At 40.2% G+C, this 22,869-nt stretch overlaps 1 protein-coding gene and 1 non-coding gene across 2 annotated transcripts in view; both read left to right on the forward strand.

The window, feature by feature from the left end:
* The window catches only part of ADHFE1 (alcohol dehydrogenase iron containing 1), a 55,592-nt gene extending 35,601 nt beyond the window's left edge, over positions 1-19,991 (forward strand). Inside the window, exons 10-14 of the mRNA XM_077166904.1 lie at positions 1,671-1,769; positions 6,349-6,427; positions 6,566-6,662; positions 9,442-9,599; positions 16,274-19,991. Coding sequence (XP_077023019.1) covers positions 1,671-1,769; positions 6,349-6,427; positions 6,566-6,662; positions 9,442-9,599; positions 16,274-16,357 — 517 coding nt within the window. The 3' untranslated portion in view covers positions 16,358-19,991. The remainder of the gene's footprint in view (positions 1-1,670; positions 1,770-6,348; positions 6,428-6,565; positions 6,663-9,441; positions 9,600-16,273) is intronic.
* LOC143689168 (U6 spliceosomal RNA) lies at positions 18,231-18,336 on the forward strand. The gene has a single exon (XR_013178631.1). It is a non-coding gene; the product is annotated as a U6 spliceosomal RNA (small nuclear RNA).
* Positions 19,992-22,869: the final 2,878 nt, after the last annotated feature.

Genomic DNA, 22,869 nt, shown 5'->3' on the forward strand with positions numbered 1-22,869 from the left:
TATTTCTTTTTCTAAATCGATGCAAATGTACTAAGAAATGATGATCATACATCTATGTGATGATATTAAGAATCGCTGATTGCATATGTAGAATGGAATGATTTCTAAATGTTGTGTTAGTTAATTTTTTTTTAATTAATAAAAAAAAAAAAAAAAAACAAAGCCAAGGTGAAGGGAGAAACATTTGAGATTTGGTCTCCCAGGGCAGACCTGAGAACCACAGAGGCTGGTGTTGGTTGTGCTCATACAGGGCCACCCAAAGGCAGCTGGAATCTACCCATTGAACGAAGTCACGTAAATTTAATTTAAGAAATAAATGCATAGAGTTCACTGTCCCAGGAGGTTGTCAAGGCATAAAATATAAAAGGACTCCTAAAATGTTTTGAAAGATTTATGAATGACATAGCCGTAATAGGCTCATGTGATAGCAAAGATATACATAGGAATAAAGGTGGGTGACTGAGACATTAAAACACATACAAAGTCAAACTCATTTATTGTCTTTATATATAATGGAGGTATAGGGCACTGGTAGGTTAGGCCTAGCCTATAAGCTCAATGTCTCAATTTGGCCTTGAGATGGAAGGTTCCACCAGAGAGGTGAGCTTGGACCTGTATTGTATAGTAGAGAAGAGGGATGGGAAACAGAACCCTTGTGGGGACCACCAGGGAAACCCAGCACCATCTCCCTAGGCAGGAGCAGACTCAGGGTCTAGTCAGCCAATTTGTTTGACAGAAACAGAAGGCTTGGCCCAGCAGTAGCTGGAGGCAAGGGGATAAAATGAGCCAATGAAAGACTGGAATCCCTATCAAATGCTTCTTTAGCTTGTATTCATCTCATGATGAATAAGAAAGAGTGAGTTTTGGAAAGGAGACACAGATGCCTGAGAGTTTCACAATGAAAGTAGGGAAAAGGCTGTGGCCTTTTTGTTTCATAACACAAACTCTTGCTCAAGGCAAAATCGCCACAAGCCAAGGGAGAAGTGGGTATGCTTGGCAGTCTTCAGGCATCTTCCCTGGGGCAGTGTTTTCAAGCAGTCTGTGAAGGAAGGCTGGGCCGCCTCTGAAGGGGGCCTTTGAGAATTTGCTTTTCTGAAGTGGTACTGGGGACATATAGAGTAAGCAAAGCCTCAGCCTATAATAACATCCCACTTCCACAACCATAAATGTTGGAATCCATGTGCAGTTTGGGGCCCGATTTGAGGCAGTGTCACAGAGAGAATGACGTCTGGGCGGGCTGCGTTCAGCCTGCCGGGGAGACCCAGGTGCTGGGGCCAGTCACGGCACTGTGTGTTCTGAGAAATGTTTACTTTAAGTCCATTCGCAGCTTTAGTCACGGTCACTGACAAATGGAGAAGAATGCGACTTGGGGTGCTTTCCTAGAGCAGTGTTCAAAATCCAAGGGTCACTGCTTTGCTCCCCCTGGTGCTCGTATATCACATGAGTAACTGACAGTGTATTTATTGTGCCTTTGCTGAGACTGTTGATGAGAAAATATGTTTCCCTTTGGTTTTCGCTGAGAAGACAAGACGTCGTTTGAATAACTTGCCTAATTTTTCTTCCTATGAAGTAGCATTTCTTCTTCCCAGATCTTTCCCTAAGGCTTCTCTTTCTCCAGTAGGAAATGCCAGTGTTGATATGTTATTGTTAGTTACTTTTATCTTTCATAGGGCTGTCAGATATCCTGATGATCTTGAAGCGAGGTCTAACATGCACTTGGCGAGTGCTTTTGCTGGCATTGGCTTTGGAAATGCTGGTGTTCATCTGTGGTAAGCTAATTTGAGATTTTATTTTTTTTGCCCAAGCCATTGCTTTTAAATTTAAAAAATGTTTATGACTTAGAATAAGTGATAAAATTTAAATATGCTATAAAAAATAGAAATTTAACTTTAGGTCCCTAAATATTTTCATAATTCAAATGTAATTTATGGGGGGGGGAAACATAGTTTACTGGGTCATGGATTTTTTAGAGGTAACAACTTTAATGTGATATGATTCACATATACAATTCACTCATTTAAAATGTGCAATGTAGTGTATTTCAGTTTGCTAGAGCTGCTGGAATGCAGTATACCAGAAATGGATTGGCTTTTACAAAGGGGATTTATTAAGTCACAAATTTACAGTTTTAAGGCCATGGCAATGTCCAAATTAAGGCATCAACAAGAGGATGCCTTCACTGAAGAAATGCCGGTTTCCTCTGTCATATGGGAAGGCACGTGATAATATCTGCAGGCCTTTCTTTTCTGGGCTGGTTTAAAAAATGGCTTTCAGTTCCTATGGGTCCTTCTGACCTCCACTGGGGCATTTTCTTTCTTTCTGTGTCCTTCACTTGGTTTCATTTCTTTGCTTTCTGTGTCAGCGCTGAGCTCTCTCTCTGTTTTCTGCCTTTTATTCTCTTCATACAGGGCTCCAGTAACTGGATTAAAACCCACCTTGAATTGGGCAGGTCACACCTCCATGGAAATAACCTAATCAAAAGGTCCCACCCACCATAGGTCTGCACCCACAAGACTGGATTAGAAGAACATGGCTTTTCTGGGGTACATAACAGTTTTAAACCAGCATAGGTGGTTTCTAGTATATTCCCAGAGTTGTTACAACCATCACCACAGCCAAGTTTAGAGCATTCTTATCACCCTAAAAAGTACCCTATAGCACTCACCTGCCAATCTACCATTCCTGCAGCACTAGACAACCACAAATCTATTGTCTGTCTCTACAGGTTTGCCTACTCTAAATATTTCAAATAAATAGAATCATGCAGTATATGGCAAGATGTGGTCTTTGGTATATTTCATTCAGAATAATGTTTTCGAGATCCATCCATGTTGCAGCATGTACTAGTGCTTCATTTCTTTTTATATCGTTGTATGAATATACCACATTTATTTAGCCATTCATCCATTGATGGATACATGGGTTGTTTCCATTTTTTGTCTATTATGAATAATGCTACTATGACTATTCATGTACAGTTTTTGTGTGTACATATGTTTCCATTTCTCATGTATATTCCTAAGAGTGAAACCGCTGGGTCGTATGGTAACCCTATATTTAATTTTTTGAGTAACTGCCAAACCATTTTCCAAAGGGATTACACCATTTTACAGACCCAAGAGCTGTGTTTGAGGGTCCCAGTTTCTCCATGTTCTTGTCATGTGTCATGGATTTTTAAAACCCTGAATGCACATTTTCCCCTCCTATTCTGTCATGAAAAGAAGGATTAGAATTTTTGTCAATACCCCGGATTAATCTTCTTTTATATATATATATATATTTTTTATTGACAAAACATAAGAACATACAAACAGGAACATTCTTAACATAGGAACATTCCATTCTTGGTGTATAATCAATGACTCACAATATCATCGCATAGTTGTATATTCATCACCATGATCATTTCTTAAAACATTTGCATCACTCCAGAAAAAGAAATAAAAAGAAAAAACTCATACATACCATACCCCTTATGCCTCCCTCTCATTAACCATTAGTATTTCCATCTACCCAACATATTTTAACCTTTGTTTCCTCTATTTTTTTTCCTATACCCCTACTCCCTTTCATTGATCACTAGTATTTCAATCTACTCAATTTATTTTAACATTTGTTCCCCCATTGTTTATTTATTCTTAATCCATATGTTTTACTCATCTGTCCCTACCGTAGATAAAAGGAGCATCAGACACAGGGTTTTCACAATCACAGAGTCATATTGCCAAAGCTTTATCATTATATAATCATCTTCAAGAAAGATGGCTACTGGAACACAGCTCTGCAGTTTCAGGCACTTCCCTCTAGCCTCTCTAATACATCTTAAACTAAAAAGGGGATAGCTATATAATGCGTAAGAATAACCTCCAGGATAACCTCTGACTCTGTTTGAAATCTCTCAGCCACTGACACTTTGTCTCATTTCTCTCTTCCCCCTTTCAGTTTAGAAGGTTTTCTCAATCTCTTGATGCTGAGTCCCAGCTCATTCTAGGATTTCTGTCCCATGTTGCCAGGGAGGTTTACACCCCTAGGAGTCATGTCCCACATAGTGACGGGGAGGGCAGTGAGTTTGCTTGCCATGTTGGCTGAGAGAGAGATAGGCCACATTGAGCAACAAAAGAGGTTCTCTGGGGGTGACTCTTAGGCCTAATTTTTCCTTTTTTTTTTTTTTTTTCGCATGGGCAGGCACCAGGAAGCGAACCCAGGTCTCCAGCATTGCAGGCAAGAACCCTGCCTGCTGAGCCACTGTGGGCTGCCCATCTTACGCCTAATTTTAAGTAGGCTTAGCCTATCCTTTGCAGGGATAAGTTTCATATGAACAAACCCAAAGATTGCGGGCTTGGCCTATTGATTTGGTTGCCCCCACTCCTTGTGAGAATAGGATTAATCTTCTTGATCAAAACTTCATTGGTATGTCATTTTAAAATTTTAAAACAGTGAACACTAAGAATTAAAAGAGATCTTTGCTAGAGAGATTGCAATGAAATGGACACCATTGGACTGTGATGGGAGAATAGATAGATGGGTATCACCTTTCCAAACAGCAAAGGCTCTGGGAACAAAATGCACCCAGAGCCTTAAAAAGGTTTAAAGCCCTTGACCGACTAATTTCACTCCTAGGAATCCAGCCTGAAGAAGTCACCATGATATGATCAAATAATTTCCTTATAAGATTGTTCACCTAGGTGTTATTTATAATTGAGAAAGTTGGATGCCACCTAAATTTCTAACAGTTTGGAAATGGTTAACTTCAGGTACAATACTTGAAGAAGAAATTTTAAAATAAGAGGAGCCATTAAAAATAATATTTAATGGCGGGCCGCGGTGGCTCAGCGGGCAAAGTGCTTGCCTGCTATGCCGGAGGACCTCGGTTCGATTCCCGGCCCCAGCCCATGTAACAAAAACGGAGAAACAGAATACAATAAAACAAGAAAATGTTTAAAAATGTTTCCCTTTCTTCCTTCCTTCCTTCCTTCTATCCTTCCTTCCTTCTCTCTGTCTTTCCTATTAAAAAAAAAAAAAAAAAAAAAAAAAAATAATAATAATATTTAAAAAAAATAGAAAATGACATGGGAAAATTGTTTACGAAGAATATTGGGTAATAATGTATATGTGTATTAAAAATGTGGGTTACGTAAAGCAATGTTTAAAACTATATATATACAAAATTCAATATATGCTTAAAAAGACCAGAGGAAAATATTCTATAATGGTTATCTCTAGCAAATAAGATTATGGTTAATTTTCCTTTTCTGCAGAGAACATATAAAACTGTTAAAATAAAAGAAATTAACCTAAAATATTGAATGACCTATTGATTAGTTGTTAGAAATATACCTTTGAAAGCTACATAAACCCTTTCACATCATGAAAGCACACTAAGTAATAATTTTCTTAGTACTATGGAGTCTGAGAGAAGGAAAACAGGTTCCAAAGTACCTAATAACTCAGAAAACAGATTGCTTCCCATCTGCTTCACTAAGGAGGAAAGTCTGGTGCACTGGTTTTTTTGATAGGTAATTGTACAATTCACCAATATACACCATCTTTCCATGAAATACAGATCTTTTGGTGAATCAGTGCCAAGTCATCCATAAAAAGATTTGCAGATCATTCTACCATTGTAAAGTCCTCATTTTCAATATATTGATTGTAAATATATTGAGTTGCTAAAATATTTATCTTCTGCATCATGTAGTAAACTATAATATCTTCCTGTTTGTTCACTAAAAATTCAAGAGGATTTAAATAATTTTTCAGTTAAAAAAGCACCTTTTCTTGATGACAACTAAATTTAAATAAATACTCAAAGTAGAATTCAGGCAAGGGAATCAGTGAAACTAGAATCGGTGAACATAGCTTTTCAAGCTAAAATAATCATTTATTATTCAACTATTTAACATTTTAAAAAATGTATCAATTTTTGGCAGGACAAATCACTGACAGGCCAAGACTGCACATATTGACTTGCAAAACTCCCCAGCACAGTATCAGGGCAAAATAGAAAATGCCTACCTCAAAACTTACATATAGAAACCTCAAAGTGAATTCTTGATTCTTAGAAGTAATTAGATTAACTGATGTGTTTGAGGGACCAACTTCTGGATCAATGCTTTTTAATGGCATACAGTTTTATGAACATCTGCATTTGAACACTCCCAATATTTTGTTAATGAACACACTAAATGTCGAGTGTGTAATACCCTTCGATCAGAGAAAAGCAAGAACGAATAACCTTGTGAGGTCGCCACACTGAACTTGCCGCCCTTAAAGATTATCTTTGTGTATGTATCTTTAAGTTGAATTCCAGAAACCTATGTCAACTTAAGCAATTTCTTTCTTTTCTAGCCATGGAATGTCTTACCCAATTTCAGGTTTAGTGAAGACGTATAAAGCAAAGGATTACAATGTGGATCACCCACTGGTGGTAAAATCATCATCATAATAAATGATTTAATCAAATTGCATGTTCTTTGCAATTTCTTGATTGTTTGGAGTAGCATTTTGAATACGCAGGCCGAAGCACAGCCGGGCATGCACGTGACTGTGTGTGGTTCTCCCCCAGCCTCACGGCCTCTCGGTGGTGCTCACCTCGCCGGCGGTGTTCACGTTCACGGCACAGATGGATCCCAAGCGGCACCTGGAGACGGCAGAGATCCTGGGTATGAGCTGTTACTCATAAATCTGTGACCCACAGATGTAAGCATCTCCCAGTGTTGCTTTTGAAGATAAGCCATAAAAGAAAATGCCCTCAATTGCATTAAGGTTGTGAAACAATGCAGTGTCCAAAGTCCTATCTGGCACTAAAATTCTATCATTTGATGCTCCGGAGAGTCTATTAACAATGGAAGGGAGCCATGTATTGCTTATGTTAAGTCTATAGTAATGGTATTTTCTATTTTTGTCTCTGGTGGGGGAGAGCGTAACTCTTTATATACTATTAACATTGTAAATGGCTTTTGCTATGTTTTTAATAGACAAAAAACGAATCCAGGGTGCATGGGTGGTTCAGTGGTTGAATGTTCGCCTTCCATAACGGAGACCTGGGTTCGATTCCTGGACCATGCACCAAAAAAAAAAAAAAAAAAGAATCCAAATCAGGAACCAGCAGTCAATACCTAATTGTGGTAAATCTAAACAACTAAAAATTTTTCAAAATGTTCCCAGTAGAACAGTTTGTTGGTATACTGTAGAATAAATGAGGTCTAAAGAATAAGACGCCCTGAGAGACTTTTGAATCTTAAAAGAAAGAAAATTATAGTTAGGATAGCTGGTAGCATTAAGTAATATTTTGGTATTTTTCTAATTCTTTAAAAACGGTAAACCACTTATTATACACAAGAACTCTTGTGGGTGGACTAGAGTATTTGGTTAACTTTTAAAACATCTCACTCCCCCCTGCGTGTGTTCAAGGTAGGAAGGGAAAGGCTGAAAAGAAAACTTCATTATGCTGTTCTAGCAGCAGCCGTTGGAAAGATTATTTCCAAGAAGGCAGGCCCAACCACAGACATCCTTCTGCAGGTACCATGTCACATCCACTTCTCTCTCACATCCTCATGCTTGTTTTCTCGCCTAGTTCCAGGTGATGTGCTGGGAATATTAATAACAGGGGCCCAGGGCAAAGAAGCCATGCCCCAGGCTTGATTTCCCAGTGTGTACTGTGGCAAACATCATCATACAACTCTGCCAGGGCTCGTGTTTCCCTTTTCCCTTTCTGACTAGGCTGCTATTCAGCAATATGTTGGGACGCAAATGCCTTTGTAAATATGCAAACTTTGTAAAGAGGGGAAGACAGAAAAGTAGACTTATAGGAAATGGGGCAATATTCAGAGAATTTAAAGGCAACAACTCCAGGCACCCAACAACATTACTAAGAAAGCAATTCCTCTGTTAGGCAAAGACTTTCGGGCTGGAAGAATCCACAGTTCTTTCATCTTGAATGGGAAATTCTGCTTAATCTTATTATTCCATACTTAGCCATTAAAATATTTTGCTTCTCTACGTAATCCTAGTTTTCTTCGCTTTAGATCAATTTATTCTCTTTCCTAACATCCCTCTAAAGCAGCTCACAGGAACACCCAGGGTTTTGATAGTGCGTCGTATGGCAGCCATCGAAAAAACATAAAAGTCTCATAAACCTTGCGTCACACATCACCTGTCCTCTTGGTCCGTATTTTAGCTGCCGCCAGATAATACAGACTCGTCTTGTCAAGCGAGGTTTACCTTCCATCCCACTGTTCTCCCGATTTACCCCGAATCTTGTTCTATGTATACCTTTTCCAGGATGTCTCAAAATGGTTCTCACTGTGGTAGACGAGAAAGGTTAGAATTGATTTCATAATGTGCTTCTAGTATATGGGAGGTTTTAACTGCACAGTCCGGTCTCCTATTGAACAAAACAAGAGAAAGTGGACTCACACTATAGTGTGAGACCTTTTGGACGCTGCTGCATGCTGTTGGCAGAATGCTTAGCTTCTTGTTGGTGAATGGGTTCAACAAGGACAGACAGGGGTTTGCCGAGGATGGAAGGTGGAAGCAGTTCCCTTTGTCTGGGAACTTTCACTGCCACCCTGCCTAAGGGCAGAACGCCCTGGCTCTTCCAGATTTACGTCTGTGATTTATGCAACTATTAATGACTAAAAATTCTGCCTTACACATCTCGACACTTCACAACCTCCTTCCCATTTCACTGGTGCCATTATTGTCTAGCTGTTAAGCATTGTTTTCTGACAGTCTTCATGTTCTTGGTTCTGCACTACTGGTTCTTGCCCTTTGGCAACAGAGTCCGAAATAAAAGATTTTATAATGGCAGAGAGAATTCCTTTCCCAACCACACAGAATGCATTTTTGTCATACCTATTTTCCTAGTTTTTTTTTTTTGGAGGTTTGTTTTGGAGTTTTTGTATCTCTCTATCTTTGCTTCACAAAGCGTTCACAAAGGAGTTTTCTTTTCCTTCGTCTGATGTTGCTGTGAGAAAAAAAACAAAAACATTAAGCACATAAACCTCTAGATGTCAGCAAATTCCATGCCATGGAAATCACAAAAGCTGTGTTTTCTCCTCCAAATGCCCATTCCTCTTCATCCGAACACCAGCCTTCTTTCTCAGTCTCCTTTCTGTGCCTCTTTTCTTTGCTCTGTTTTTCCTTTCCAAAGAAAGAGCAAACATTTAAGAAATGGCAGTTCCTTAGAAAGGTGAGAGAGACATTTGCTTCCCCAGCAGACTTCTCCGGCTCTCTGTGTGCCTTCATGGCCACCTGGCCCTTCTGTCCTCTGGAGATTGGTCATTTCCACCGCCCCCGTGTGGGGTATGGCGGTGCCTTGTCCTTGGAGTGAGGGAGGTGACCAGTATCTGCACATCGTGGGTTCATTCTGCTGATACTGTGACTAGCACCCAGAGACGCTCCCTCCTGCCTGCACAGTTGGGGCTTTATGTCTTCCAGGAGCCGACATCCACACTGCCAGGATCCAAGATGCTGGGCTTATCTTGGCAGACACACTCCGGAAATTCTTATTCGACCTGAATGTTGATGATGGCCTCGCTGCCATCGGATACTCCAAGGCCGACATCCCCGCCTTAGTGAAGGGAACTCTACCCCAGGTAAGAGAGACACAGCGTGTTCCTCACACCCCTCCACAAGCACAGAGCTAACCTTTTCATTTCTTTTCAGGAACTGCATGGTCCATTTGGTGTGTTTTAGGTGGGTGAAAACCCAGAGGTCCTCCACGGGCTTCCCACCCAATGGGAAGGTGCCAAGGCCCCTTCACACTTATGTCTTTCCATAAAACTGTGGTTTATGTGATGCTTTTATGATGCAACTGAAAGGACTCTTTATAAACGTTCAAGGCAAAACAGCCTAATTTATTTCAAGTGATGGCAAAATTTCCTTTTTCCCCATGTCTGTTCTTTTAAGGGTCTCCTATAAAACTATGTGAAACTGTTTCAAAAGGGCCACTGGTATTCTTTTCCAAGATAGAGAGTTACAAAGTTCTATTTTGCGAAGACTAGACATGGCTTTTTATTATTTATTTATTTTTACTATTTTTTAATTATGAAATATATACAAAAAAGGAATACATTTCAAAGTACATTTAGCATGGAGTAGTGGAACAGATTTCAGAGTTTGGTATGGATTACAGTTCTGCAATTTCAGGTTTTTCCTTCTAGCTGCTCCAAGACACTGGAGATTAAAAGAGATATAAATATAATTATTTAGCAGTCATATTCATTTGTTAAATCTATCTTCTCTGTTATAACTCCTCTTTTCCTTTGTTCTTTCTCCTGTCTTTAAGGACATTTAAACTATGCCCATTCTAACTTTTTCATGTTGGAAGGGGTTGTTAATAATATGGGATAGGGGTTGAGGTTCTGGAGAGGCTGGCCCTCCAGGTTTCAGGACTTATGTGGCCTAGGAACCCATCTGAAGGTTGTAGGTTTCTAGAACATAATCATAGTTCATGGGACTTTTGTAGAATCTCAGATAAAGCCACTGATACCTTATGTTGTATAATTCTTTCCCCCCTTTTGATCAGGAAGGCATTATCGATCCCACGGTGCCAGGGCCAGGCTCATCCCTGGGATTCATTTCACATGTTGCCAAGGAGAATGCCAACCTGGGTTGGCATGCCCTTTAAATTAAGACTATTACAAAATCTCTTTTCAACCACTTTAAGAGATTGTATATTTATACATATCTATGTCACTTCAAGTCTTATTTGTTTAAATGCTGCTTTAATTTACATTGAGCTGCCATCCTTTATTGGTTAGAAGGCTATTGGATTTAAAATTCCTCTTCCCAAGGTTCTCATGAAGACAGTTTATCCCTCATTGGAGCTCTCCTTGATTTAACATCAGATATCCTTGTGCTGTAGCATCAGATCCTAATAGGCCAAGATCCCGTTCATTGCAATTCGTCATAAAGTAGAGCGCTCAGAGCCATGAGCACTTGGCTTGTGGACCAGCCCAAGTACTCACCCAGTGACTCACTTAGTTCTCCTACCCAAAATGGAACAGGCAGTGATCTGGTAAAACTCTGAGGATAAAGCACTTCTCCCACGATGAAGGCATTCATGGATCTCTCCCTGACATTGGAATAGTGTCAACAGACTTGTAACAAGTCCAGCTAGCCATAAATAGTCGTGCTTTTCCCTTCTCCATTCAATTTAAGCAAGGGCCTCGAATGAGCTGTTTCTTCCCCACTTGGACAGTGCTTAAAATGCTATAGACCTAAAAAAAAAATGCTATAGACCTCTCCCCTTGTATAGGATAATATTTGTATAGATTGAGGTCACCAACTCACATGGGGCCAGATAGGTGTTATCAATGACCAAAGTTATGTGAGGCCATGGGAAGTTTGGGGACTTCATGACCTTGAAAGCACATGACCCATCTGGTTGGGTGAGCAGCTGTTCAGCTACCATTTACTATTGCCAAGCATAAATCTAGGTCTCAGTGTTAACAGAACTTCCGATTCTCAAGAAAAAATCAGCCATCTGGATGTTTATATTGAATTCCCTGATTTTCTAGTGTATAAACCAAACATGGCCTATGGGCTACAAGTCTGCAACCCCTGATTTAGATTCAGACTCAGCCAATGCACTTGCATCTAGATATATAAATGAATGAGATGCAGAGGGGTCTCAGAGTCCAGCAGGGCCTTTTCTAAGCCCCTGGTCTAAGCCACAACCCCTTGCTTCTTACCTATAAGTTAAGGTGCTAAATATGCAAAAAAAAAAAAACCATGACCCACAAAGACCATCACAGTTACTTTAGTCCAAAGCTACTAGATTGTAAGTTCCATGAGGGTAGGAACCTGTTACACAGGCCCTCAACACTCAGTAAACGTGGGTTTTGTGTCCCCATGCCTGCAGCCCTCTACTCCTCCTTCTTCCCAAGGGAGCTGAATGATGGTAATTTCTTTGAAAAGTTTCCTTAGGCTGAATAGGACTCAAGCAAGGATGGGGAAGGCATAAAGCCTGTCCAGGAACACCAGGACCCTGTGGTTGGCACAATTTTAATGCAGCCTCTGGCTGTTACAGCATGGGGCCGGGCACATGGTACATTTTGCAAGGGAACTTTGGAAAAACTCTGCTTTTTCAGCCCAGGAAAGTGGTCAGGAGAATGTGTTCATCTAACTCCATGATTTTCCAATAAGATTGTATGATATTCTTGGCCATCTAATTGCTGACGTCAATGCATCTTCCTGCCGTCGGCAAAAATTGGCAAGTGTTTACTACTTTAATTCTACTGTGCTCCAACTCTCATTTTCAAAAGCTGTTCTCAACTGCAATAGATTCAGACTAACATTTGCGACCGTCCAACTAAAATCACAAATTAATTAGATATCATTCTGGATGCCTGAGTGTATACGTCATGCCGGGAAATTATAGGTAGCAAAACCAATCTAATTAGACAAAACTAATGTCTTAGTTTGATAAAAGGTTGTAGGTAAACTGAATCTTTTGAATACAAGGCATGTCTATAAAGTACGAAGCCAAGTTTTCCTCAAACTGTTTTCACAATGCAGCTTGTTAGCTACCCTTCTTTCCTTTGGTCATGTTTTCATGATTAAGAAAACAGAGTTAATTTTAATTAACCTGCATAGATCTAGTTCCAGTTGGAGTCAATATGATGTGTGCATTGTGCATGCCTGGGTGTACGTTTTCATAGATTCATAGGACTTTGGAAAGCATCTTAGAAATAAGCTTGTCCATTTTACAGATAAAGAACTATAAGATGTGGGGTTTTGTTGTTTGGTTTGGTTTGCAGCACTGAGCATTTTACAGGAATACTATAGCAACTTCAGAATTTTACACATGTGGTAAACTAATCTTCACTTATTCATATCTGCAGAATTTAAGGTAGTGAGAGGGATATGTTAGTTCCTGCAAGGAACATTGCCAGAAAAAAAATGATTTCATAGAGTCGACATTTGATAAAGGTTCTTTTATGTTCAGCAACACGAGATTGGTTTTCTCTGGAAAGAACAGGCAGTCCAGTATCCCTGATCAAACACCACTGCCCATGCTGAAGGCAGCAAATAGCACCCCTGTGTACAGAGGTTCCAACTGCCAGAGCCAGGGAACAGACAAGAATAAATTAATCTTTGAAGCTGGATTTCTAAAACCTCTGGAAAGAAACATTTACATTTCAAATCAATATTTCATTACCAAGGAGAGCTGTCTACCAAAATGAGCACTTCCACTCCCCAGCAGACAAGCCAGTTAAAATGTTATTTTATGGATGTGCTAAAAGTAGTTGTCTGGATTTATTTCAGTGTCCAAATTAATCAGTTGTTTTTCGGTCTTACATGTCTATAAATAATAGCACATTGCTGAACTGCCATCTGAGGAAGTTTTACTTTTATATGATATAGTTGATGTGTGTAGGAAAAAATCCATAACTTGATGTCCTTACCCTGTTTAACCATTCACTAGGGTTAAAAATGTGAAGAGAAACAGCTCAGGCTTGGCCTGAAGGACTTCTAAGAGCCCTGAGCTACTTTAGCAAAGATCATTGTAACTGAGTCACTGCAAGGGCCTGTGAGCTGTCAGACGAGACTCTGTCCTGTTATAAAAAGAATCGTGTGGCAATAATCTTCAACCTCAGCAGACCTGAACTTCAGTTTTTTGCTCTGCCTCAAGCATATACAAAGGCTATTGTTTTAATTTGCTAAATAGCTACCAGAATGCAATACACCAGAGATAGACTGACTTTTATAAAGGGGATTTATTTAGTTACAAATGTACAGTTCCTTGGAGAAAAGACAGCTAACCTTCACCTGGGTTTGTCTGTCACATGGGAAAGTACATGGTGACATGCTGGCCCTCTCTCCCGGCTTCTGGGTTCAAATGGCTTTCCCTAGGGCATGTCCTTTCTGCATCTCCAAATGTCTGAGTCTGAGTTGCTTTGAGTGCTGAGCTGAGCTGAGCTGAGCTAAGGTGTGGGGCTGCTGGGCTGCTGGACTACTGAGCTGTACTGAGCTGTTTCTCTCGCTTCTGACTTCTTTTAAGCCTCCCTCACTGTGGATGGCACTCCTCTTAGCCAACTGCAGATGTAATCAGCCATAGATAAATTTCACATGCTGATGATTTAAGCCCACAATAACAGAACAACTGGGCACCATCACCTGGCCAAGTTGACACCTGAACTAACTACTACAGATACCATCAACCAGTTTCTGCCTTGCCACAGTTTTTCAAAATCCTTTAGGGTCTCTGAAAGATTTGCTAAGATTTCAAAACGTACCTTTTCCTCCCCCATTCATGATCCCTACCCTTTTCCCTTCTGTCCATCTGTCCTTGCTTCCTTCTGTTCATTTACCCTTTTACTTAATACCTATTTTTGGAAACCTACTATATATACCAGGTGGTGTACAGAATATAATGGAGAGACAAAGTCCTTTCTCCCTCATGGAGCTTATGTTCTATCTGGAGGAGAGACAAATATTTAAATAAGACATAAAGGAGAGGGTGGGCCATGGTGGCTCAGTGGCAGAGCTCTCACCTGCCATGCCGGAGACCCGGGTTCAATTCCCGGTGCCTGCCCATGTGAAAAAAAAAAGATAAAAGGGAGATCATTTCAGAGGATGATTAGTGGCAGGAAGTCACTGGATAGTGAGTGAGCATGCCCTGGGTCCCTGGGTGGTGGGGAGGCATCTGCAGTCAAGCTGGTTAGGGAAGGCCTCTCTGGCCAGCTGAAGATGTGGGGAAAGCATTCCAGGCCAGGGGACAGCATGGGGATGGGACCTGGGACAAGACCAACTTCACGTTCATGAGACTGAAAGTGATGAACACCAATGGAAGGCAGAGTCGGAGCAGGGGCGAGAGCAGGGCCATGTCAGAGGTTAGAGGCCATCGCAGGAAGTTTGAGTTTTTTTCTCCCTGAAGTGGAAGGTCATTGAGGAGTGTTAAGGAAGGGAATGGTAGGATCAGATGTCTAATGGAAAAAGATCACTCTGGCTGCCTGCTGAGGGGAGAATGAAGTGCTCCACATAAGAGTGGAGCAAAAGTGGCACGAGAGCACCAAGGAAGCTGTTCAAGTAGGGACAGGCAAAGGAGAGTGGTGACTTGGTCTCACGCAGTAAAGTGGGAGGTGACCAGTGGTTGGATGTGGGCTTATTTTGGAGGTAAGTCTGACAGACTCACTGATGGATTGCCCATGAAGGGCCAGGGGAATCGAGGATGACACCTAGGTTTTTGCCTGAGTTACTGGGTATCGTTTCTGAGATAAAGAGACCAAGATGGGGAGGCAGAGGGGAAAGTCGGGGTTCTGTTTTCTATTTGTGAACTTGAGACGCCAATATCTCCATCCCCACCATCTTCAGGAATTGAGCAAATAACTACTGGGCACCTGCTATGTGTCAATCACTCTGGTAGACACTGGGCACAGAGCAGCGAGCAAAGGAGAAGCCCCTGTCCTCACGGAACCTTCCTCTTCTACCCGAGAGGCTCCCAAGCAAGCGCTGATAACAAGGAAACAGACTGAGAGACCCATGAAAATGCAACCCAGAGCACAGCACATTCTCTACCTCAATTTCTTTTAGGCCCAGAAATCTGGACACAGGGTGGTCATCTTTCCACTACACTGGATAGTAGATAGTTTCTAATCCCCTATCCAAGAAAGATAAAGATTCCTACTGACAGGAATAGAAATAGCAGTGGGATGTGCTGGCTGTCTTCTCTGGCTCGACTAATAATAATCATTGAAGAAATTAGGCCAATCCCTGAATAAGTTGGGGAAGGTAGAGATAAAGCCTCAGTTAATTTAATAATAATTTTTAAAGGAGTCACTTGTTGCAGGTAGCCTGGAACTTGATATATTAATGAAGTCTCATTTTTGGATACCTTAAGTCCAAGTTGCAAACTGCATGGTCTGCAGAGTCCAGAACGCCCCCAGGTCTGTTTTCCCTGGCAGCACATGTCTGGGCCGTGCTCTCCACACCCAGAGAGCCTGGCCAAGGTTGCAGGCCAACTTAGTCTGCTCATTATTGGAGGTGTGTGTGGTTGCTTTGGTTCCTTACATTTGGACAGAAGGCTGTTGCAAGGGCAGAAGGCAAGGAGTGATGGCTTTTAAAAGCTTCATGAGAGAGAAGCATTACCTGATACATGCTTCTCCATTGGGGATCAAGTAGCACCAGGCAGACAAATACAATGCTTAAAGGTAAGACTATGACTAAGTCACTTTTTCTTATGGCCGAGTTAATTTATGTAATATGAAGATTTACAAACTGTCTTCTCAAAACCCCAGGTAACTCCTTTGATTTACTCTTCCAGGAAAGGGTCACCAAGCTTGCACCACGTCCTCAGACAGAAGAGGATCTGTCTGCTCTCTTTGAAGCTTCCATGACACTGTATTAATTTTAACTGAAAGAATTACCACTGATCATCCTAATTCTGGAAATAGGAGTTGGTCTGGCAAGCGCTCTGTCTTCTCATCTCTTACATATTAACTCGTCTGTTACTAGGTTGAATGTGAAATAAATTTATCCTGCAGAAGATTCCCTGATCTTTGGAGTCAAGATATCATAAAACATCAAATGCCCGCTGTGTCAAACCCCTGGGTCAAACTCCCTGCCCAAACCCATATAACACTCTGCCCCTGCTGCATGTATCAAATGGGCAAAAACTCAGTATCTATCAAACTCAGTATCTATCAAAAATGTAACTGCACACAACCCATGCCCAGGAATCCATGTTTAGAAATTTATCCTATAGAAGTACTAGCACAAGTATGTAAAGAAATATGCAAGAATGTTTGTGGCAGCAATTTGCTAATAATAGAAAATTTGTAACAGTTTATTCCTTAATAGTAGATAGGTAATTAAATCATAATATATACAACAATGTAATACTCTAGTGCTGTTAATAAAGAGGTCTGTGACAGACTACTGACTAGGAAAAAAACAAGTTGCAGAACAATTGTGTATGATTTTGGTCTGACTTTTTCTTTTTCACTTATATTTAAATATGTTGGTCTGTGTATGTATACAAAAGACCCAGAAGGGTGTGCATCAAAGAATGAAAAGTTATCAGTGGAGAATTAAGAGAAAACTTTCACTTGTTACTTTATAGATGCTTACATTGTTTGCATGTATTTTTCTAATTTTCAAAAAGGGGAAGAAAAAGAGAAGTATATCACTTGACCATTTTAAATTTTACACTAATCAAAAGTAAATCCAAAGGGGCAAAATATTAAAAGGATTGATCTATAGATTGCTGTTTTGAAGCAAACACAACATCCTACATGGTAATTCCCTCTTTGGAAAAATATTTGTGATGCTCAGAATAAATTCATTCAAAACCAAGCAGGTTTACATTACCTTGTAAATACACTCCAAGGAGCAGGATAATCCGCCTCCCTGTTATTCCCAGCCTTTGGAAACTTCCATGGCCCATTTTTCCTCACAGAGGTATCCATGCTGAGGTTTGCCTGCTCAAGCTTTTGCAGTATATATCTCACTGTACTTGGGGACTGCTCGTGCTTTAAATTGAACTGAATTTTTAACCTTATAAACAAATATTGCATATATAATTATATCAGGATTTTTTTAAAAAAACTGGATGAGGAAGGCATTATGTCTTACAACATACCTTTGTCTCTATAAAGGTCTTTATTTTGTTGAGATTATGTAGTGTTTTAAATAATGTTTATTAGGGTTTTTCTCTAATTACATATGTAAAATATGTTCAGTACCCAAGCCTGGTAATACAGAAGATAAACACGAAATAAAACAATTGTTCATGCCGCAGTATCCAAAAGATAACCACTGTTTAAATTTGGTTTATGTTCTTCTAGTAATAGTCTAGGCACAAAAACTTCGTGTGTATATATACATATATACTTACTTAGAAATGGTATCATTAAATATAGTTTTAATTCCTATAGAACATTCAAAATCTTTATACCAAGTGCCCAAAAGGCAAGCATAAGATGGTGCCAACAGTTTCAACTGTCTCTCGCAGACCATATCTAGCTAAAATTCCCTCCGGGTTTTCAGAAGAATCATAGATTCAGAGAGCAGAAGCTGTACCAATGAGGCAGAGAACAAACTCAATGCCAATCTGAGATCCTTCAGGAAACTTCAGTAAAAGTCATTAATGAATGTCTTAAAATACATTTGGCATAGCAAAAACTGCAAAACATTGAGGAATATGCATTTCTCCGCCCCCCCCCCTCCCCCAGCAAAAAAAAAAAGTCCAGGTAAATTATAGGACTCTTAAAATATGTTCTTTGCTCGCTTTGGCAGCACATGTACTAAAATTGGAACGATACAGAGAAGATTAGCATGGCCCTGCACAAGGATGACATGCAAATTCGTGAAGCGTTCCATATTTTAAAATATATATATATATATATATGTTCTGCAAGGTGTTCTGGCATCACAAAAAGGGCATTAGACTATGGATGGGGCCCTGGGTTCTGCTATAGCCCCATGACCTGTCTGAATGTTTATTGAGTCAATCAAGGCCCTGTCCAGCTGGAAAATGCTATGACTGGCTCTTGCATACATCCTTGCCTTTAATGTGAGATTGTGCGTTTGGGAAATCTAACGTAAAGTAATATGAAATACAAAAGCTGCATTCTCCATCTCTCAAATATTTGATGCCTTTCATAACGGTAGCCAGATGCCTAAATGTGACTCACCAGAAGACGTGTGTGGTGCTCACATGGACAATATCTCTGTAGAGGAGGGATTCAAAGGCCAAGCATGAAGAAACAGACTTAGAAAGCCTTGATTTTTTTTTCTTAATACCCATTGATTTGGTCCTTACAGTTTGAGAATATGCAAAAGAAGTGTTTCTTGATTTACCAGAGATTAAAAGAGTCTGAAACAGGAAATTAGGCCCATTTCTAAACATCAAACACAGGTAGCTCTCACACTTTGATGCTTCAGGGATGACAACTAAGTGCACATATTTAAGTCAAATCTTATTTTTCTTTTGATTTTCTTTAAAAGATAAAAAAATTCTTAGGAGTCATACCTCCAGTTATATGGATTAATTTGCTTGCTGAGGCAAGGAAAAGCTAATGAATAGTATTGAAAAAGTTTGTATAATACTACTTTCATGAAACTATCATATATGGTGGCATTGTCACTTAAGATATATGTGCATCCCTAATTTATTTTGTGATACAAAATACTAATGTTTTATTTATTGTCTGTTGCTATCCCCAATAAGGTCTATGGTGACAGTGGCCTTCTCTATTTTGCTCATTTCTGTATCCCCTGACCCTGGTAGAATAGTACTTGGCACATTGTAGGTGCTTAGTAACCTATGTTGAATGGTTGAACACATTCATATGTAATTGTTATTTACATAAAGGGAATAGTACTACACATATTCTAGAACCTGCTTTCTTTCACTTAATGTCAATTCATATAGACATTGCCTCATTCTTTTTCATAGTCCAAGTAAACCGTGTTTCTATCAGTTATTGTCAAGCGTCACAATAAACAGGCAACTCATTTTGTGCTCTTGTCCCTTCTCTGAGCACAGGAAGGCGCTCTGTTGAGCTTGGCATTGTTTATGGAGCAGTGGACACAGCTCTGGGGTGTTTTCAAGCGGTCCATGAAGCCAGTCTGCCCTTGTAAAATAAGAACAAGTACAGTGTCAAAATAAAGAGACCAAAAATTGCCTTTCTGGCCTTTCAACCCTAAGAAAGATTAATGGTTGTTTGCCTTAGAAACTGTACCCCTAATGAGGAACTGTCGCCTCTGGGGAGCGGGTAGGAGAAGGGGGACTTTTCACCTCCAGGTCAACACTGTGCATGCTACCCGGTCCCTGGTGGCCAGCAGCCCCAAACCAGACAGCTGCCCAGACTCTGCCATGAAGTGCCTGGTCCTCGGGGAGCCGCTGAGGAGGCCAGTCCAGCATCCCTGCAATCACCATCACAATGGCCTGCGGGGAGGCAGTCTCCACGGACAAGCCACACTTTGAATGGACAGGAATCAGTTCTTGAAGCCTTGGGTTGAATTACTGGCAGCTGGGGGCTGGGAGTTGGGGACTAGGGCAGGGGTGGGAGGGTGGGGGGCAGGGGGGTTCCACCGTCTTTTCAACTGCTCAAATCACTCTCAGAATAAATGCAACCCTTCTGCAAATGGCAGTAACTGTTTGATGTCTTTTTTTAAAAGAAATATTTTCTGTTCATTTATCTGTTTGAGATTTTTGTCTCATGTGAAAACCCTTATGAAGCTATGTACAGGACAGCTAACTTCCAAATAAACCTGTTTCTTTCCTCTGGCTTTAAATATTGGCTTTTTATCTCAATCCTTTTCATTGGTTTTCCAATTTATGGAACTGGAAAGTGATTAAAATAATCATGAGAGAAAGGAGATAAAAACTACTCATAATTCCATTACCCAAACAGCTGCCATCATTTGACACATTTCCTTTCAATCTGTTTTTCTTTGGATGGTGTCATCTCTTATCTTCAGCTATTTTCTCTTAAAGCATTACATTTTAAGTTTCTTCCATGTTGCCACAAAACCTTCATGATAATTCTTTTTAAAAGGTGCATGGTTGTTTATTTTTTGTTTTGTTTTGTATTTCATTTTATAAATAGCAGTGTTCCAAAGTTCTATTTGTACAAGTATTTAATTTGGAATTCTGAATGCAGTTTTCCCATAGATATAACATTATATTTGATAGGTACTTTCTAGAACTATACCAACAAAAGCCCATTTAACTCATACCATACATGAAGAATAAAAGTATCAGAACTAGCCACTGCACAAGAGTTTATTGAATAGTAATTGAGTAATTTATCCTTATTACAGATCATTGACTGCTTCCAAATTTTCACTCCTATCAGTAATATTGCAATGAATAAATGAATAATAGGTATGTGGCTTTTTGCATATTTTAAATTAGTTTCTTAGGTTTAGGTCCCCTAAATTAAATTTTTGTATTAGAATATGGACATTTTTATGGCTTTTGATTCATATTGTCAAATCATAAACTTTGCACTATTATTTCAGGTGTTGCTCCCCTTCTCCTTCAATCTCCCTCAATCTTCTCTTCAAAATAAATACTAGTGCAAATGTGAAATGAAGCAAGGCTCACGTGGATGATCTGTAAATTAGACTATTGGTGTAGAACGGCAAATTTAACTGCTGTTTTCCTTTCAAGTCAGTATATCTTAACAGTTCACATCAACAGATTAAATTTTTCAAATAAAATAATGACACTTAAGTTTTTATATTATTGTCTTTTAAATGAAACTGTAAATCACCAAGCCTACACTTTTTTTTTCTCACATTTCCCCCCCCCCCCCGCATGGACCTGTGTTGTTAACATTTATAGATTTATAGTCCTCGGTTTGGCTGGCCAAGAAAAAAAGAGCCAAGTGAGCAACATATGAATGTCCTTTTCTACAAGGATGCTCTGGAAACATCGGGGCCTGAGACTGAAAGGATTGCTACCCCGGGCAGCAGGTGAGGAGACCAAGGAACCAGCCCCACCCCTGCTGAAATCCCTTCTACCCATCTAAGCCGCTCCTCTAACCACTTAAAGCTTTGCCGTTGTGTATATCGGCCCCACTTTTTACTTTAGCAGCTTTTACTGGGGGCCCAGGTGAGTTTTATACTAAGCATGGCACATGAGAAAAGGATGTTTGCAAGGCAACATGTAAATAAGGAGACATCAATAAAGTACCAACTGGCTGGTGTGCCCACCTGGCTAATATGCTTTCATTGTTTAAAAATCTCATTTAACCGTTATACACTCAGTGCATAGCTCTGGACCTTGAAGAAGTAGGTTCCCAAAGGGGCTGGAGGAACATAGATTTAGGAAGAGGGGAATAGGGGTTCTGCAGGCAGGGGTTCTGTTGAGTAGGTGATGGGAGAATAGGGAATGATTACAGGGACATGACATATAAAACTATTTTTTTTAAACCAAACTATTAATGCATTATAAATAAAAATATCAACTCTAATGAAACATAGAGATGTATTTACCTGGGCATCTACTACATCTACTATAGCAATAACAAACTAACAATAACAGCTAGCGTTTTTGAACCCTTGGCCAGGCCAAGGATGATCTCATTTACCTACCATCAGGGAGGCATCGCTATAATCCTTCTGGTCCCAATGGGGAAATCAAGACTCAGTCAAAAACACAAACAAACAAACAAAAAAACCTGCCCAACTTACATATCATATAAGTGACAGAGCCAGGACTCCAGCCCCAAGAAGGTATTTTATTAAAGGAGGAAGAAAGAGAAGAAGAAGCTTCTGCAAGCTTTTGACAAGTCCATGGGAGATCTGGCTGGCCAAGCTGGTGGCCAGTGGGAAAGTCTATTAGAAGAGTTAGCCTGGAAGGGGACAGGGCAAGCCCAGCTCTGCCTCATCACCTGTGGAAACTTGAGTAAATTGCTTCGTTTCTCTGAGCACAAACTTTACTTGATAGGGCTGTTATAAATACCTACAAGAAATGGGATGGGTTAAATGTCTAGAACCTGCCTGGTACACAGTCGGTGCTCAGTAAAGTTTCGTTCTCTTCCATTCACCAAGGTGGAGCATGGGTGCCTTTCATTCCAGGAGCTGACTGTAAGATCGCGGTGATGCTGCCAGCCAGCCACCAAGGGCTTCCTACCCCTCCCTCGGGAGTTACCTGGGGTGCTAGTTAAAGGTCCTACCCCTTACCCCTGAAAAATTCAGATCCCATCAGCCAGCGTGGGAATCTTTGTATTTAACCAGAGCTCCAGGAGATTCCTGTTATTGGGCGAGTTTGGTTGAGTTTGATTTGACAGCTTCCTACCCATACAGGTGGTGAGAGAACCAGAGCTGTAATCTCTACCTTCAGCAAGTTTTAGATTAATTTGGGAGGGCTTGTCAGATACAGGTGGCTGCGTCCCACCCTCAGAG

The sequence above is a fragment of the Tamandua tetradactyla genome, chromosome 6, assembly GCF_023851605.1.
Source record: "Tamandua tetradactyla isolate mTamTet1 chromosome 6, mTamTet1.pri, whole genome shotgun sequence".
Classification (NCBI taxonomy): domain Eukaryota; kingdom Metazoa; phylum Chordata; class Mammalia; order Pilosa; family Myrmecophagidae; genus Tamandua; species Tamandua tetradactyla.